Source organism: Notolabrus celidotus, chromosome 11 (assembly GCF_009762535.1).
Source record: "Notolabrus celidotus isolate fNotCel1 chromosome 11, fNotCel1.pri, whole genome shotgun sequence".
Lineage (NCBI taxonomy): Eukaryota > Metazoa > Chordata > Actinopteri > Labriformes > Labridae > Notolabrus > Notolabrus celidotus.
The window spans coordinates 34,475,270-34,493,806 of NC_048282.1; the positions used below are offsets into that span (position 1 = coordinate 34,475,270).

Consider the following 18,537-nt stretch of genomic DNA (forward strand, 5'->3'; position numbering starts at 1 on the left):
TATTAATATATGTTTTAATCTTCTCCACTTTTATTATCATTATGTTTTATTTTCATTTTTGTAAATCTTACAGGTCCTTTGTGCACAGACCTTTCATCACGGCACACACATTGGCACAACAAGATTGTTCAGAAATAGATAAATTCTAATCACACTGACAGAGCACACAATTTCATGACTTTTGCAAGGACTCGGGAGAGACAGACTAGAACAATAACAAATTTGATCTCGTTTTTTTCCTCTGTTGAAACCAGAATCGGAAAGTATGATGTGCCGAAACGAAACAAAACAGTTACATGAACATTCTCAGTTCTCAAATAAACGATGCATAAATAAAAAAAGGAAGTGAAAACATAAGATATAACCATGACATGTGCAGCAGTTGAATAGACCTCTGATGAATGTGATGAGTTTTGCCATAAAGGTGCCTCTGAAGCACAACACTTCCCCTAACATGAAATAAAATAATCTCTGTCTTTAAATAAGAAACTGCTGACAATATAAAAATACATGGCATTGTACTGTAGTTCATTAAATAAACCAACAATTCATATATAAAATATTATATTGACGTGTATAAAAATATGCCTTACAACTTTTTGAAAAGGGTAACAGCCGTAAGCTTTTAGTCTGCCACTTCAGAACACACAGTCGACCACAAAATTCAAACATATGTACAAACAATCAACTAAATAAGCAGTCAGAAATAAAATGAACAGAAGCATCCAGGATCATATTCATATGACTATTTTTTCTGACTCTGACGACACATATATAAGATACTGTAAGATTCAAGCAGTACTGGATGGAAATACAGACTCAAAAATAAATTAATAGAAAAGAAAAATTCTGTGGATTAGGTACGTTGATATCAGTGTATCTTTGGAGAGAGGGAGAGAGGACGGTGAGGGAGACACATCTTTTTTAAACATCTGTGTCAGATCACCTGCGTAACAGTATTTCAGCCCACTGAGATCAGAACAAACACAGGCAGTGTCAGCTATCCTAAACTCAAAAGAAAAACAGAAATCTACCAGAAAGCCGGGACAAGAGCCAGGGAATATAGAGATCATTCGGAGTAATACCGCTTTGGATCACTGAGGCAGTTCACGGAGCGTTAATGTGAGCATGCAGCGTGTCACCAGGAGACGCAGAGGACGCTGCTGCAACTGTTGAACATTCAGGCAGATGTTGCTGTTGCTGCTGCTGGACTGTGAGAGTGTGTGTGTCTTGCTTTAGAGAGGACATTAACCGGTGTGTGTTTTCCATAGGAAGTGGTTTATCCCTGCTACCTCCTGTCCAGGCAGTGTCTAGCACATGCTAAAGCCACCCCCTCTCCCTGTGCTCCTGCTCCTCCACCTCCTCCTCCTCCTCCTCTTCCTCCTGGCTCAGAGCAATAGGACAGCCTCATCCCTCACTCCCCATCGCACGGTACTGTACCATCCTCACTGGCACGTGAGGGCACGGGCGTGCCAAGCTCGTCCACACACCAGCAGTGGCCACGCTGCATGCCCTTGGAGGAGCGGCACTGTGTGAGATTAAAAAGACAGAGAGAGGGAGAGAGAGAGAGAGAGAGAGAGGGAGATTTGAAAGGAGGGTAGAGATAATGTGGGGGAAAGGTGGTGAGAGAGGAAGAGAGAGAAAATGATATGTCATCATAGCGCAGTACTGATCCTCTGAGCTCACAGCTGAGAGGCTCACAGAGAGAAGTGTCAGTTATTCTCACAGAAAAATCTCAGGAAGCTGCAGAGGAGAGCAGCTCTCAGGTATGCACACAGTTAAAGTGCAGCAGAGACACATCTCCTCACATGTTAGAGCCAATAAAGTTACAGTTTAATGTCTCATGATGCTTTGGGTGACTGCAACACTCTACCTGCTTTTTCCTGTAGAAGCCACGGGTGTCACAGTTGGGTATATAGATGTCACGGTCAGACTGGAAGATTGTCAGCTCCAGACCCCTCAGGACACTATTAAGCAGCTTGCGGCAGGGTGCCTGGAGATTAAAAAACAGCAATGCAGAGTGTGACTTCTCTATCGAACCTGTCTTCAACTACAGAGTGGCAGAAGCAAGCTGCTATCTTCCCCTCAGGTGGTCGAGTTGGCAGCAATACTCTTTGATCGCAACACATGTCGATGTGAATCACAAAGGATTAGCTACAGTGATGCAGCATTAGAGCCAGAAGCAGCAGAGAAGATGTACATATTTATATATATACATCAAATGTCACATATTGTGTAACATTATATAACCATATTGTTACACAATGCTTTAGCTTTTCAGGTCACTGAGTGTAATGAAGTGACGTGTGCATTTGTGTGTCACTTTGTGAAATGAAAGTGTGTCATCTTGATCAATTCAGTGACTCCAGTTGTTCCCATCGTGTCGTACTGTACACATCGGATCAAACGCTGGAGATCTCAAAGTAAAAATCGAAGAAGGCAACGGCCAACTTGAAACTTTCCTGATTCTCATCATGCTCAATTAGTTCTGCCGCATAGCAGCACACACATCATGCACCATAATGCATGGCTTCAGGGCAGTGTGTGTACATGCCACTGCAACACCCCAAACCGCTCAGGATCTATGGCAGCAACTCTCTGTGATACGACGCAGCTTCATATACAAACCTTACATCGCATATGATGGGTATTAACGCAATCTCACTTTGCAGAATAAACACCTCAGGATTTTTATCATTAAGATAACGATTGATTAGTTTTACTGAACGAAGACTTTAAAAAGCATGAACTTACTTTTTCAATGTCACCACTGTGTGAGGGATGAGGACCTGAGAGGAAACGAGACATCAATCCAACCATTAACATCAAACCACATCCAGTGTCCTAATTTAATGAAACAAGCTGCATATAGAATATTTACACTCCAGTGTCTATTTTGAACATTTCATAAAGACATCACTGAACACATTAGATCGATCTGAAGAGCTCATTTAATAAGAGACCTCATTTCAAACAGTATATTTCCTCCTCAGTCAGTTAATCGCAGTATCTCAGTTTGAACAGTAGATGGAGATCACTGCAATAAAAAGCAGCCTGATCAGGATGTAGGTGACACTGTGACAGTTTCACATTCATTCGAAATTCTCTACAGAGAGGCTCACTTGTAGGACAGATCACAGACATGCACTCTGTCATCGGAACACATGATATATATTTTACTGTACAAATCATAGATGTGATGAATCTTTTACTTGTAAAGTATTGTACCAACTAGAGGACAGAAAAAGGTCCTTTTAGTGTGATTTGACAGATTTTCTTTCAATAGAACAGTAATGATAAATGTCATTTCTATCAGAGTGAGTCCTGAGGCTTTGCTGAGCAGTGGTGGATGCTGGAGGTTTTGCAAATTCATCTGTGGTGCACAAAATGCATCCAGGCTTAAATGTCAAACACTAATTGGCCTTTCTTCTGCTGCTGAGTGACACAGCATCACATGCAATTCACTGCAACACAGGAGACACTTTAAATACAAGCCTACCTGCAGAGTCAATGCATGTGCCATCTAAAGGTGCATGCATGTATGTGTGCACATGCAATTTTCGGCGTGTGTGTACAGTATCTTACCTGTGGGCTGGGGCCTCTCAGTGGGAGTTGTCCTGCTGTGCTTGGCGCAAATGCCCCTTCCCTGCAACAGAGCCTGCAGAGGGCTGTGCTCCCTCGGCGGGGGGACACAGCGGAGCCCCTTGGCACAGCTCAGGGTGTACACACCACAGGGCTCTCCCTGGGCCAACACTGATGTGCTGCCAGCAGAATTATGGTCCCTGGGGGGCCGGCCTGCCCCCAGTGGATCCTTGCAGGAGGGACAGACCTTGAAGGGGCCCAAGCGGTTTGCCCCGGTCCATGATCCGCAGTGAGCAATCAGCAACAAAGCAACGGTTGTTAAGTTAGAAAGGATAGGCATTTTGTGTCCAGGTCTCAGGTTCTCCACTTTGTCACTCTCTGTCAGTTAAATGTGGCTGATTCTATTTCTGGATGTATATATTTCTTCCCCTCTCTCTCTCTCTCTTTCTCTCCCCTTTCCTCGGTCTTTCTCTCGTTTCTATACAGTAGCTCTCCTTGGTGCTTTGCTGGTTGAGTCCCCTGCAGTGCCAGAGGAGACAAATGGAGATCGAGAGAGACACGGCAAAGCACCGGCTTTTAAAGATCTGAAAGGCGGTGATAAAGAGTGAGTGAGTGAGAGAGAGAGAGGGAGGGAGAGAGAGAAAGAGAGAGAGAGCACAGTTATGACACCTTCAGGGGCTGGGACTCAGAGAGAGAGAGAGAAGAGAGAGAGAAAGGGAGGTGGCAGGGAGTGAGAGAGCAAGTGGGGGGTGGATTATGTTCCTTTCAGAAATTATCAAAATCTTCCCACCCCTTTCTGTTTTATACCAACACATACATCCAGCCCGTCTTCCCACACTTGTGCTCAGTGTTACAAATGCATTAAGAGTAGTTGCCATATTCAGCTTTGTGCACTTTTCTTTCCAATGTCAGAGACCTTTCTGGAAACATATTTGCCATGGTAACACATGCAAATGTATAAACAGTGTGTGCCTGCGTGAGCCGTGCCACTGCGATTCCATTTGTACAATAAATGCACAGCTGTGGGAATTTTTGCTGTGGTGAATACATTTCCTTTGCACCCGCTTGTAATGATACAGCTGATTCTGCACCTGAGAGCCTTTATGTGAAACTAAAGAGACTCATTAGACACATAAAAGTTTAGAAAATGTAGCTATTGATTTCTCATTATAGTTCAGAAGTTTTACCAAACAGAAGTGTAACAAATGCCTGTCAGATGTGTTCATGAAGCACACATCCAAACTGTGCCTCAGCATGTTGAAATCACTGCTGAGTCAGTGATGCATCCACTCTTCATAAAACTAATCCTCTTTTAAAAAAGCTTGCCAACTTCTTGATCACATATCAGCAGCTTTCACACTTCAGCTGACTTCACGTACAGTATAATACAGTGAGTATGAGGCCAGTTAAGGGTATAGCTCACCAGTTGTTTGAATTGGAAGAGTAATCATCTGGATAATTAGGAGGAGCGAGGGGGGAGGTTACTCTGGGAGGAATGCACATCGACCAACCAGAGCCAAACTGCTAATAGAGAAATCCATCCATTGCTCTCCACACAGCCTGTTTGGATTTTCCATCTTAAGAAGAACCAAAAGTCCTTTATGCATCTTCTCAGAGCACAACACTTGATCCTGACTGCCATGAATGCACAGCTCTGTGATGTAATATGAATAAATACAGGTTACTTTGTGTGTGTGTGCATGATTTTGTTACACTACAATACACAATGCATGATTATTTCACTCCTGAAGGCTGTTGCATAAAGTAAGTTTGCAACGTTTGTAACTAAAACACACCTGAGAGTGTTCCTTACCTTAACTTAAGTCTGCACAATTATAAAAGTTATTTAGTGAGAACATTAAGTATGCTACTTTCTGTGTCTTTTATGGCAAACACAGAAAAAAGCAAAGCAGAGTCAAGGGTCTGCACATAAAAAAGTATTTGAAGCATGGTGCTAGAAAGACTTCGGAGGAATTCCTCTCTTATCTAGAGTCCCATTGTCTCCTGTGTTATCTGCTGTTTCCTTACTGCTATGGGCGCTCTGAGGACAGATTCAACATGACCACGAAGCCAAATATTTTCACTGAGCATAAACAGAGTTTAGTTATCATGCTACTTTAAAAAAAGCAAGACAATTATGTACACACATAGAAAGTGCTGTGTGTAGTTTGTCTAGGACGGAATCATTCGCTCCTGAAATAGTTCTTGGGAAAAACATGACGAATCATTCACACACACACACACACACACACACACACACACACACACACACACACACACACACACACACACACACACACACACACACACACACACACACACACACACACACACACACACACACACACACACACACACAAAGCCACTGGCCTGTTCCTGTTTGAATTCAGGGCTGTATGAGGCCAAAATCTGTTTAGCTATCAGCCGCCTGTTGTTCTGATTAATCTTGGCACAGAGGGCAGAAATCACCTGCCGTCTTGTGTTCCCATCAGCTCGGGCGCTGCAGCTTTCCACATATCAGGAAAATGTTCCAAGACACACGCCAGACCAATGGGGGCTCTCCTTTCCACACTGGCCCTGGGTTGTACATTTTTCCTTCTCCAGCCAGACGCTGTTTCTTCATCAATCTCTTCCTTCTCCTGTCTCCCAAGCTCAGGTCCTTCCCAGCTGGCTCAGAGAGTTCCTCCTCTGCCACTCCTGCTTTCAACACAGAAATAAAAATGCTCACTAAAGTTAAGGTGGGAGACTTTAATGCACTTTTGAATGCTATCCCTCTGACTCTCTGTAAAAGCCACTGTGAGGACCCTGTGGATACAGCAGGACTCCTACTCTCTTTGCTGATGTTGCCCTGTACATGTAAAAGTAGTTTTCCCATGAAAAATCCCATCATCTCTTTAATTTAAAATGTCTAAATGCAAGTCAGCCTGAACAGACATTTTTTTTGTTCCCTGGTTTGGCACAGCTGTGACAGGCACCTAAAACAACTACATGGACACAAAACACTCTGTTTTGTTTTTGTCATTTTGTCAGAGCCGCCTCTTTTCCTTAAGGAGGCTCAGATCCTTAAACATCTGCAGTAAGATGCTGCAGATGTTTTATCAGTCTGTGGTGGCAAGTGTGTTATTCTATGCTGCAGTCTGCTGGGGAAGCAGTATAAAACACAAGGATACGAGGCAAACTAGTGAAAAGAGCTGGCAGTGTGATTGGAATCAGGTTGGACTCACTGGAGGTTGTGGTGGAGAGATGCACACAGAAGAAGCTAGAGGCCATTCTAAATTACACAGATCATCCACTTCAGAACTTCTTTGTGGACCAGGGAAACAGCGGCAGTGGACGGCTCATCTCTCTGCGCTGCAGAACTGAGAGATACAGAAAATCATTCATCCCTGCAGCCATTAGGCTTCATAACTCTCTAGCCAATGGGAGATGAGCTGACAGACACCTGGATTACTTGTTTTATGTGATTTTTATCATTTTATCTGCCAGACACCTGAATTTCCACCTTTAGGGATGAATAAAGTGATTGATTGATTAGGTTTATTTTGGTCTGCGTCAGCAACCAACACGTCCCTCCACAACATAGGAGCTATGTAAAAATTACAAATAAAAGCAAAAAACAAAACAATCACTGAGGGATTCATCAAAAATATATATATATATATATTGAGTCCAGCATATACATACACACACATATCGATCTGTACATGCATACATACACAAGTACATTCATGCATACATGTAAACATGCATACACATACACATATATTTTGGCCAATTCCATGCTGACCAAAAAAGGTGTAGGCTGAAGCCAAGGCTTATCCTGCCTACCCTTTAACATAACTTACACCTTATATATAGGATAAAGTACATTTCTATTCTAATTTAAAGCTGCTGTGAGGAACTTTTGATTTGTATTGATTTTGGCGCCCCCTGTGGACAAAGTGATACCTCTTATATCTTGTCCTGTACATGCAAAAGTAGTGTTTTGTACAAAAACATTATCCTGTTGTCTTCCAACAGTCAAATTTATCACACAATTTGATAATTTTCCATGAAAACAGTCAAATAAATGCTGTTTCTAAAGTGAGATGTCAATCACCCGGTCTGACACCTACCCCCTCTCAGCGGTTTCAAGCATTAAAATCGTCAACAGAGCAGGCATCAGTGTTGTTGCTGATGGTCTTGTTTACTCTTAAAGGTCATGAAGAGGCATCAGTACCAGTTTCAGTCTGTTTCTCAGCCAGTTCAAAACTCTTCACAGTGCCTTTAAAATGTCTAAATGTAAGTCAGTTGGAATCTTTGACAATGAGGATTTAAAAAAAGCTGTTTTCTTCCTACCTGGTGTGACACAGCAGTGACAGGCACCTAAAAGGACTACTAAGACATGAAAAACTCAGTGTTGGTCATTTAAAGGCAGAATTATCAGACTTTATCATAACCAGACAAACTCCTCACAGCTTTAAACTGAACACCCACATACCTCAAGATAGGAATTCACAGCAAAATCATTAAAAATATATCATATCCTTCCAGTTTATGATCATTAAAGGTGACAAAAAGTTAGGAAATGTAGGAAAATGTGGCACAGCCTAAAAACCAGGTCTGTCTTACACGCAAACCCTTCGAGACATCTGATTGGCTGACCGCTTGTCACCATTCCCCTAAACGAGACGCCATTGGCTAAATCCACTGACGGGAGCGTGACGTCATATCAAAGCGCCGGACTCTAGTTTCCAAAGTTTTGTATGTGGAGCAATGGACAGCTGATGTTCACAGGTGAGTTTCAGCCTAATTAGCAGCCTTGACAGCACGGTTCAGGAGCCTTATCGATAACACAGAGACTGGAAGACATTTTTTAAACTGTGTGCTTTCAGTAACAGTCAATCTTTATCTTGCTGATCCGAGGATTCAAGGAATGAAGCTAGCATATTAGCGGCTAATGATGCTAACACAGCTGTGGGCTGTCGTCACTTCACTGCGAATACAAACAGAGTTGTTTTATTAAATTGAATTACTAATCAGCTCTTAACATTCTTGGGTTACATCGTTAGGTATTGATTGTTATATTATGATCACTGTCGTGTGTTATATGGCCGTTAGTGCTAGCTCAGTGCTAACGGCGCCAGATGTAAACATTGGCACGCCCACTTCCCCTCGTTGCCGTGATTTGGCATTTTCTGATTCAAACTGAAGTCCTGGGACCATCGGAGGAAAGATCTGAAGGTTTTGAGACAGAAATGGAAGTGTGAGATGTTCACTCTGCGCTTACTGCACCATCTGTCCCCACTGATCTGCTCCAAAATCAGAGTTTCAGTCATTTGTGTTCATGCACTGAGCGGCCTAATTCTCCACCCTGAAGTCCAGACACTGAACTCTCAGTTCAATGACGTCAAACGTGCGTGAGGGCTTCAGGTGAGAGGTGCGGCAAAGTATGCTGACATCAAAATGCACAATGAACTCCAGCTTAACTATAACAGGGTGTTAAAGCTATTCCAGCCTCCCTGAGATCCATGGTGACAGACACAGAGGGCATTATGCACCCAAAGCTCTGTATCCGAGGTTCTGACTTCTGCTCTGTGACAATATCAAATGTATGAGATATATTTTGTTGTAGCAGTGTTACTTCAATGAGAAGGAAAGTATACTCCAATAGAAATCTTAGATCTACTTATACAAGACCCATGAATCTGGTGTGCATGCATTTCTGCATGCTTAAAGCTGCTGTTGGTAGGAAGGGTGTAAAAACGTCACTTTTTTTCTGCTGGGTTTGGAGAAAAGGTCATAATGACCATCAGTACTCATCGGTAAGTGGAGTAATCTGAGACTATTGCGAAATCTCTGCCTTTTCCAAAGCCTTTGTATCAAGCAATGTTATTATTCCCCTTGTTCCCGTTATGACGGACCAATCATAGCTAATCTCTACTCATCTGTCCTGATTGGTTAAGGGGCGGCCCCTACTGCATCCTCTGATTGGTTATGAGTCCGGCGCTATCATGACTGCACACGCAGATCTGTGTTGGGGGGCTAAGAGGAAATCTGGTTGGGAGGGATAGTGTTGACATTCGAAGTCCCTCTCTCTGAACAGATGTTTACTCTTTGACTACCAACAGCAGCTTTAACTATAACAGGGTGTTAAAGCCATTTCAGCCTCCCTGAGATCCATGGTTACAGAGGACATTTTGCACTCTAAGGTAGGGGTGTCAAACTCATTTCAGTTCAGGGGCCACATACAACAACTTCAAATTTTCCCCATTGTTTTAGTGCAAAAAAAGTACAAGTACATTCTGAAAATGTTCCCTTTTAATGAACTATCTTTGAACAAAACCATCTGTTGTATTTTTCGCCATGATGAATGTATTAGCTATATTTTGTTGCTGCAATGTTACCCTAACCCAGTGAGAAGGAAATGCCTTCACTTAGTGCTGTATTATAAAGAAGTCAACTCCAATAGAAATCTTAGACCCGTGAATCTGGTGTGCATGCATTTCTGCACGCTTCAACTCAAAGGGGAAGAATTGATCCAGTGTGCAGTGAGGTTCAGCAGTGGCACGGGACAAACGTCAGAGCTCCAAATGTCTGTTGTGAAACTAACAGCTGTTGCGTCATGTCTTACATCACCTCGTATGTGGTCACGAACTTTACTCTTCAGCTTCAATAAGGCGGAGTCTAAAGTGTAGGGTAGTGATGTAACAGTACTGTATGGTATTACAAAATAAGAAAGGGGTATTACACTCAAAACCTGCTTCTACCTCATTTTGCTCTATTGTCAAAAGAAGGGAACAAATCTTAGAGACACAAAAATATACATCATTTAGCTTTTTACATTTACTGTTTTCTTATTGTGGTTTCAATCATTATTCATGACCTGACATACCATGAATGTTCAGGCCCAAAGTTGGGAATCACATGACACTTCTTTTGGCTCACATGTTTGAGGACACCTTTTACATCTGAAGGTTACCTGTGGGTGTCATGGAGGGGGAAATAAACCTCTCTTGTGTACACATTAAAACCAACACGTGTGTTTACACCAAGCTGCAACCTCCGGTCTCAAAAAATGAAGCATTCTAACGCAACGGTTCAGAAGTTTTTGCCCAAATAAGGACATGACTGACTTGATGGACAGGCGGGAACCATAGACTGTAAATAAAAATGGACAGCGTTGCTCCGCCTCTTCCCGTTGTACAGTTCTGAAGCCAAAAAATCCCTCTCCTGGGCGCAGCCATTGTGCAGACAGAGCCTGTGAAGCCACTGTAATAAGCTCCGCCCTACAGCGTAGCGTCACAAGACGCTGTGTGTCCTTTGAAGTTTCGTTCTACGGCGGCTGTGAATCAAAGGAAACAGGAAGTAAAACTCTGTTTTTTAAAATTCTAATAACTAACGAAAAAGAAACTTTTCAGAAAAAAGAGGCCTTGAACACAAAACAGTCAAATACTAACTACATATCACCACAGCATACGGATGTGAGAAACATTCGTACGACGTGTATTTATTGTTTAAAGTTTGACTGCTCCCCCATTCAAATGAATGGGGGAGACGGATTTTTTGACCTATACTGCAGCCAGCCACCAGGGGGCAGACACACTGCTGAAAGCCTCACCACCAGGGCCGTATCCGGCACGCTTGGCGGGAACACATAGCTGTTGGCTAGGAGGCTCAAACCCCGCCTCTTTACGTCACACTCTTTTGAATGAGTCAGCATTTCCAATATGGCTCCCGCCTACGATTGGCTTCAAAACAGCACTAAGGAACAGATGGGTGACGTCACGGATACTACGTCCATTATTTATACAGTCATATTTTACACTGATGATGACAGTAATGCAAAAATCTCATGTCTTACCATGAGTCAGCACATCTGCAGACTTTGAGCTGATCACTCAGGCTGCTGCTTTTATTAGTCTGTGACGATCAGCTGGATATAATTTGCTCCCAAACAGCTATTGCACAAGTAAATCTGGAGTCCATTTCCAGGGGCAGCTTTGGAAGCTAGTACATCGTGTTAGACTTGTAAACTTGAGTTATTGATCTCCACTGTCCCGGGTTTTTCCACCAGGATGGACGACATCAACGTACTACACCACAGATGCCTCCTGAATCTGAGGCGTCGAATCAGAGACATCGGGGATGGACGCCCGGCGCAGGAACGATACATGAGGCTGCAGAAGGATGGAGAGACACTCAGGTCAGCATGTACAAGAATAAGATTTAACACTGTCCTCATCGAAGAAATGGAACTGGAGTGTTTTTCTTTGTATTATTATTATTTTCAAGGCATTTTTGCCCTTATTGATTAGACAGCTGAAGAGAGACAGGACACATGAGGAGCAGAGAGCGAGGGAAGACATGCAGCGAAGGATCGTGGCTGCACATGGGGTGTGTGCTTAAACTGCCAGGACAGTCGTGACTCCCACAACTTCTTTTTTATCTCTGCCTCTGTCTTTATATCTCTGAAGTTTGAACAAAGTTTTCAGTTTGACTGTGAACCGTACACGCTCATGCTCTCATGTAGTGGCCATGGGGATGGGGGAGAGTGGATCGTACAGGGGATCCAAAGATTGTTGATGTCCAGCCAAGTATACAGTTTCTTTGGTGGTTTATTGAACAACAAAAAGAGCTTTTATTCAAACAATAGTGTCTTTGTTCTCACACATCTCAGGGTAAAAATTAATTCACCTTACCCGGTGTCTGCCTGTCTATATACACGCCACCCGGTGTGAAACTATCAACCTAGAAAAGGTGAGTAACGGAATATATTGATAACACCTAAGGCATCAAACTTAATCCCACATTTACCTTAAATTAAATAACAATACATTCATTAAAGTAAAAATAATCAAGAATATGAAACAATGTAAATAGCTCCAACAGAGTGACTGGATTATTTCATTTCATTTTTAAAGCTTGTGACATTTTATCCAGCTTTTTACTGATGTGTAACACTAAACACACTACAGTATTTTGTAAGGCTGTGTTATATGGGACGGTTTGAAGCAGCTGGGATGAGGATCAGCACCTCCAAGTCTGAGGCCATGGTGCTCAGTTGGAAAAGGGGGGGTTGCCCTCTCCGGGTCGGAGGAGAGTCTTTGCCCCAAGCGGAGGAGTTTAAGTATCTCGGGGTCTTGTCACCGAGTGAAGGGAAGAGGGAGCGTGAGATTGACAGACAGATCGGGGCGGCGTCTGCAGTGATGCGGACACTGTACCGGTCCATTGTGGTGAAGAGAGAGCTGAGCCAGAAGGCAAAACTCTCAATTGACCGGTCAATCTACATTCCAACCCTCACCTATGGTCACAAACTGTGGGTAGTGACAGAAAGAACAAGATCCCAAATACAAGCGGCTGAAATGAGCGTTCTCCTCAGGGTGTCTGGGCTCAGTCTTAGGGATGGGGTCAGGAGCTCAGACATCCAAGAGAGGCTCAAAGTAGAGCTGCTGCTCCTCCGCATCGAGAGGAGGCAGATGAGGTGGTTCAGGTCATGATGCCTCTCGGATGTCTCCCTGGGGAGATGTTTTGTGCATGTCCATCTGGGAGGAGGCCACGGGGAAGACCCAGGACACGCTGGAGAGATTATATCTCTCCAGCTGGCCTGGGAACGCCTCGGTATCCTCCCAGAAGAGCTGGTGGAAGTGACCGGGGAGAGGAGTGTCTGGGCGTCACTGCTGAGACTGCTGCCCCCGCGACCCAGACCTGGAAGAAGATGGATGGATGTGTTATATGAATGACAGTGGTGTAGTTTCATGATCAGAGAGAATCATCTTTGCAGATTAAGTTTGATAATTGAAAGCTGAAATCACGATGATGGGGTTATGGTTTGGCCGAGTGGTTACAGGGCACGCTCCATGAACAGAGACTACAGTCCTCATTGTAGCTGTCTCTGGTTCAAGTTCTAGCCACCACGACCCTTCGCTGCATGTCGACCCCTCCACTTTTCTTCTCTCTCTTCAGCTCTCCATCTAAAGGTAAAAATACCCCCAAAAAATAACCTCAAATTATTCTGATGATTCATTTTGTGGTTTATGAAAGAGAGTCAGAGCAGGGATTCTCTGCAGCACTTCAGTACCTGAGTATAATAAACTTTAATAGACTTGAGCCGTCGTCACCTTTTGTTAACCTGTCACTGCTTCTCTTTAGTTACCAAGGGAACTCTGAGGAGGTGGGTTGCTATGTGGCTGGCCATCCTTTATCAAAGGGAAACTGCTACTTTGAGGTAAGGCTCGTCGACTCTGACTCTGTAACTGTTGACTCTCCTGGATGATGTTGTGTGTATTCATGATCAGCAGCGACTCCTCCCTCCAGCTGTGTTTTTTTTGGAACATCTCATTTTTTGGGAGGATTGTTATCATGTGAAAATAAGTCCACTGTTGTTCTTTTGCACAATTTCAAACTGCTGGGGTCCGGAGGAAGAAGAGGAGGAGGAGGAGGAGGAGGGTTATTCATGATATGATACCACATACCATCCACCCTGTGTGTGCTGTGCCCCAGATTGCTTTACCATGCAGCCGGCAATTTTATCCCCTGGAATCCCGTTGCTGAAGATTTTCTCAGCTTCATATTCTCAGAGTGCCCCCATGCAAGCCCGGTTCAACAGTGCAAAACCACTACCTCAAAAATGTCCTCGCTGCACTGGAATGAGGGAGAGGGTGTGGGTTAGGTGGTGTCTTTGAGCACAGAGATTAGTTCAACAGTGTTGTTTTAGCAGACCGACTGACAGCAGGAGAAACTATTGGACTTTTATTTACAGGGTTTATAAACCCGAACAAAACCGGATCAGATTTTATGATATCAAGACCCGAGTGAGTCTGACCAAAAGAAAACAATCATGTTTAGATTTTTGGTTTGATTTGGACATTATTGGTTTAAAAAATATGTTATTTATTAGAGATATAAGGATGTATCACAAGACGGTGAAACATCGATATAAATAAGGGTGGATTAAAATCGATTCAACAACTTTTGAAAAGCGAGATTATTTCTAAACAGTAGAAGGCGCTATCTGCATTTCACTCCGCTTGTTCAGCATCATGAAGTCTCTTGTGTTGCTCTCTTGTCACTCTCTGAGTTGAGTGTCACAGACATGGCGGCAGCAGGTGAAGACCGAGCAGGTCAGGATGCACCTTTGTGCTTCAAGTCTGAGGTACGGCAGCATTTTGGCTTTCCCTGATACTCCCTCAGAAAAACATGTCAATTCACAGCCAGGACCATGAGCTGCACTTAAGTTTATTTAAAGAGATTTACCTTATTTGTTTGAATGTTTAGTACTTTCATTTGGGAATTGTTCACTTTTCCATTTCTTGAGAATTGTTCTAAAATTTTCCAACAAGGTATTTTTGTGAGGTCGTTTTTAGTGTTTTTGCAAGGTGCTGAAAAAAACGTGTGCAATGGTTTTATTTGAGTTACAACCAAGCGGCAAACTCCGGTCTCAAACGATGAAGCCAATGCGGAAGTGATATAAACTGCAATACATCGAAAATCTGCTTGAGGCTGGCTGCAGAAACACCAGAAACCACATAGATATGAATGGGAAAAAGACGATCTTTGCAGCATTAATAAACATGTTTACAGCCTGGTTCAAAAAACGGCTTGGCCCTACAACGCTAATCTCTCTAATGGCACACACTGTACGGGGGGTGAATTTTTTTCTCACGTGACGGTTCAGAAGATATTAAGATTATGAGTTTTGCCCAAATAAGGACATGACTATCACTATCACCTCTCTCTCTTACTCCCCTCTATCTGTCTTTCCAGACCCAACTCAGTCGAGGCATGATGGCTGTCTAACATGAGTCTGGTTCTGCCTGAGGTTTCTGCCTGTTAAAAGGAAGTTTTTCCTCACCACTGTAACTAGCTAAATACTGCGATGTGCAATGCTCATGATGGATTAAGGTGGGGTCAGACTGAGTCTTACCCTGTCTTGGTGTTGGGTCTCTGTTCATAATTTGACATAGAGTGGTCTAGACCTCCTATGTTTGTAAAAGCGTCTTGAGATAACGTTTGTTGTGATTTGGCGCTATACAAATAAAGATTGATTGATTGATTGACTGACGTGACTCCCGGTCGGGAACACACAGCCATTGGCTAAGAGGCTCACACTACGTCACACTCTGCCTAGTTGAGTTCCGCATTACCAATATGGCTGCTGCCGTCGATTTGCTTCAAAACAGCTCTCAGGAACAGATGGGTGACATCACGGATACTACGTCCATATTTTATACAGTCTATGGTTACAACACACCTTAAACATGAAAAAGGATTACTTTGTTCACAAAGTAATGTAAGAGAAAAAATATATATTGCAACTGTTCATATCTGAGAATTGAAATAAAATAATAGTTATTTAAATTTTGAGTTCAATCCAGTTTTTAAAAAAAACGTTAAAGAATATTGAGTGAATCGTATTGTGAACCAAAAATTGGGTTTCAAATCAAATCTCAGGTTGAGTGTATCCTTACCTCCTTATTATTTATCCTGATAAGCCTTCTGAAAGTGAGCACACTGAACTGTATTTGCACATAATGGATGAAACGTTTCCCCTGATGGAAATAAAGAAGGTGAACAGGACTGCTTTGACGTGACGTCCTCCTCAGGACTAGTAGGTGACAGTTTATTATTGTAGCACAGAAGACGCGCCGCGACAATAACTAAAAAACACTCTGCAAAGAAAGAAAACGGGGAAAACTCCATCCTTCATGGAGTTCCTGTAAACTCCTCACACGGCGGCCTACAATGACATTCTCTTCCCTCTTTGCATGGATGTCTGCGCCAGCTTATCAAGACAAACCTGCGTCTTAGTGCGCCGTTAGCCTAGCGGTTTACGTGTGTCAAACACACAGAGGTTGTAGTGGTCATAGGTTCGACTCCCTCTGCCATCTGCTGCATGTCTTCCCCTGCTCTCCCCTCCTCACACTTCCTGTCTTTCTTCATCTGTGCTACAAATAAAAGCAAAAATGCCCCAAAAAATATACTTTAAAAGAAAAAGACAAATCCGCATCTCATCAGTCATTGACCTTGTGACCAGGAAGACCCGCCCCCTTAGCTTGACAGCCACAAATCATACAATCAGGGTGGCGAAGCCGTAACGATTGACTTTTCTGTTGTAGCCTGTTGACATTTTCAACCCCGGCGTCTTCAAACACTGGCTGACCCCACATCGTATTCTGTTAAGTGTTTACTTCACATGTTTTCCCAGCTCTGTTGTCTCCTCTGTCATTCAGCTTTTCATGCCTCTTGTTATTTTCCTCTGTCTGTTTTTTACCTGACGTCTGTCAGCCGACTGATGTGGTCGCAGCGAGCCCACAGGACTCTGTTATTAGAGCTGCGTTGGCGGCAGTCTGTTCTTCATCCTCTTCGTTCTGCTGCAGAAACAGCTGACTCTGTGCTGCCCTAATTGAGCCGACATAATTGAGTATTAAACACAGCTGTGCAGAAATACTTTGTATAGCTGCAGAGTGAACGAGGATAAAGTAGCAGAGATTTACTTCAGGAAAGTTGCAGAAGTTCAGTCATAAATTAGGTGAATTGGGCCGCCGTGTGATATTTATGAGGCAGCTTGTTTGTGGAGGGTGCGCGTCAGAGCAGACCTTGTGACGTGAAGGAGGCATATTTCCTCGTCTGGGTTTGTTGATTTCAGGAGGACAACATTGGGCCACACATTATCCCGTGAACCTACATCATTCTGCTGCCCTGCAAATAAAGCCAGACAGGACCACAAAGCCTTCGCCAGCTCTCCTTTTAATGAGTCACTCCTCCTCCCTCTGTTCTTCCCTTAGATTTGTTTTCAGATAAGAAGTACAACTTCAGACATGTGTTGAAACATTTCACATCTACTTAAGCGTCATTTGAAACAAGCAGACGATGTGCTTTCTGCTGAGCCTGTGAGGTTTCCCTGATTTGTGCCCGATGTGACATTTATTTTTTAAATGTAATGTCAAACTCTCATTTGACCTCGTGATCTCTCTCCCTCTCCTCCCTGGAAACTCCTCAGATAACAAAGTTTATATTTAAATGAGCATCACATTGATGCCCAATAGATCCCCCTGACATTTAAACAAGTGGATTTCATCGTGGTCATCACCCAGAGTTTTATGCTACATTTCTCTCTGCTCTGTGACGCACACGCCGTCAGTTTCCAGATATGTTGAATTTGTTGGGAGAGTTTATTCAGGTAAAGGTCAGGCCTCCGTCGACGAATGCGTCACCGGTATCCTCGTGTTTCTCCTCATTCCGCTCTCGCAGGGAATCTGTTTCACCTTCGTCATCACTGCTGCACATTCCCCAGCTTTCGTCATCCATCTTCTTCAAACGCAGCTGCAGCATTCCTCGTGTTTTAATAGATTTATTTCAAAAATTCATACGAACATAACTTAACGGCTCATCAGTGCGCACATTCCTGCTCCTCCTAAATCTCAGGTATTTTGCAGTCATATTATACGGACACAAATAGTTTGAAACAGTTTAAGTGTGCGAGTGGTAACCTGCCAAGGACGAGAATTTAGTTCTCTAACAAAGCAGGGGTGTAGAGTTTTATCCTTAAAGTACCTGGAAACTGGAAAGGAGTCGGCGCCTGGAATTTTGAGTCAGGGAAAATCAAGGAGTTTGATTTCACGTGATTTGATAGAGGCGTGCAGGAGCGGTGATTTGAGTCTGAAAATGAGGACAGACAAGACAGTAAGAGGACGAGACTTGAAGAGGTCATTGATCAGAGAAAGGAGCACATGCAAACTGCAAGGAGGCATTCTCCTGTGTTTGCTGTATTAATGTTTCTACTTGTGCTGTGACTGAACTCACAGAGCAGGCCTGCCTCGAGTCTGAGGGGAGGTTTGATGCTCCTTGGGCTCTACAGGGGTGATGAGCATGTTCAGCTTGTTCATGGCAGGGTCATTGCTCCCAAAAACATCACATTAAACAATATTAAAAGGAGAATTAGTGAGTCAAATTGTCAATAAAGAAAAATGTCTC

At 43.3% G+C, this 18,537-nt stretch overlaps 2 protein-coding genes across 4 annotated transcripts in view; one reads left to right on the top strand and one right to left on the bottom strand.

Annotated features, from left to right (window-relative positions):
• Nucleotides 1-8,222, bottom strand: igfbp6b (insulin-like growth factor binding protein 6b). 3 transcript variants are annotated; one of them, XM_034695790.1, is made up of 8 exons: nt 8,063-8,222; nt 7,921-7,959; nt 6,052-6,279; nt 5,006-5,159; nt 3,586-4,166; nt 2,755-2,789; nt 1,874-1,993; nt 1-1,528 (listed from the first exon to the last, which is right to left on the bottom strand). In XM_034695790.1, the coding sequence occupies exons 5-8, from the start codon at nt 3,920-3,922 to the stop codon at nt 1,415-1,417; spliced, it is 606 nt and encodes a 201-aa protein (XP_034551681.1). In that variant the 5' UTR covers nt 3,923-4,166; nt 5,006-5,159; nt 6,052-6,279; nt 7,921-7,959; nt 8,063-8,222; the 3' UTR covers nt 1-1,414. The 3 variants fall into 3 exon arrangements, with proteins under 3 accessions (XP_034551681.1, XP_034551679.1, XP_034551680.1); XM_034695788.1 differs by having other exon boundaries at nt 5,006-5,236; XM_034695789.1 differs by lacking the exon at nt 7,921-7,959 and having other exon boundaries at nt 5,006-5,236.
• A 32-nt stretch (nt 8,223-8,254) lies between these two features.
• Nucleotides 8,255-18,537, top strand: part of spryd3 (SPRY domain containing 3) — a 100,381-nt gene continuing 90,098 nt past the window's right edge. Inside the window, exons 1-3 of the mRNA XM_034695786.1 lie at nt 8,255-8,358; nt 11,639-11,767; nt 13,714-13,789. Of these exons, the coding sequence (XP_034551677.1) occupies nt 11,640-11,767; nt 13,714-13,789 (204 nt within the window). The 5' untranslated portion in view covers nt 8,255-8,358; nt 11,639. The remainder of the gene's footprint in view (nt 8,359-11,638; nt 11,768-13,713; nt 13,790-18,537) is intronic.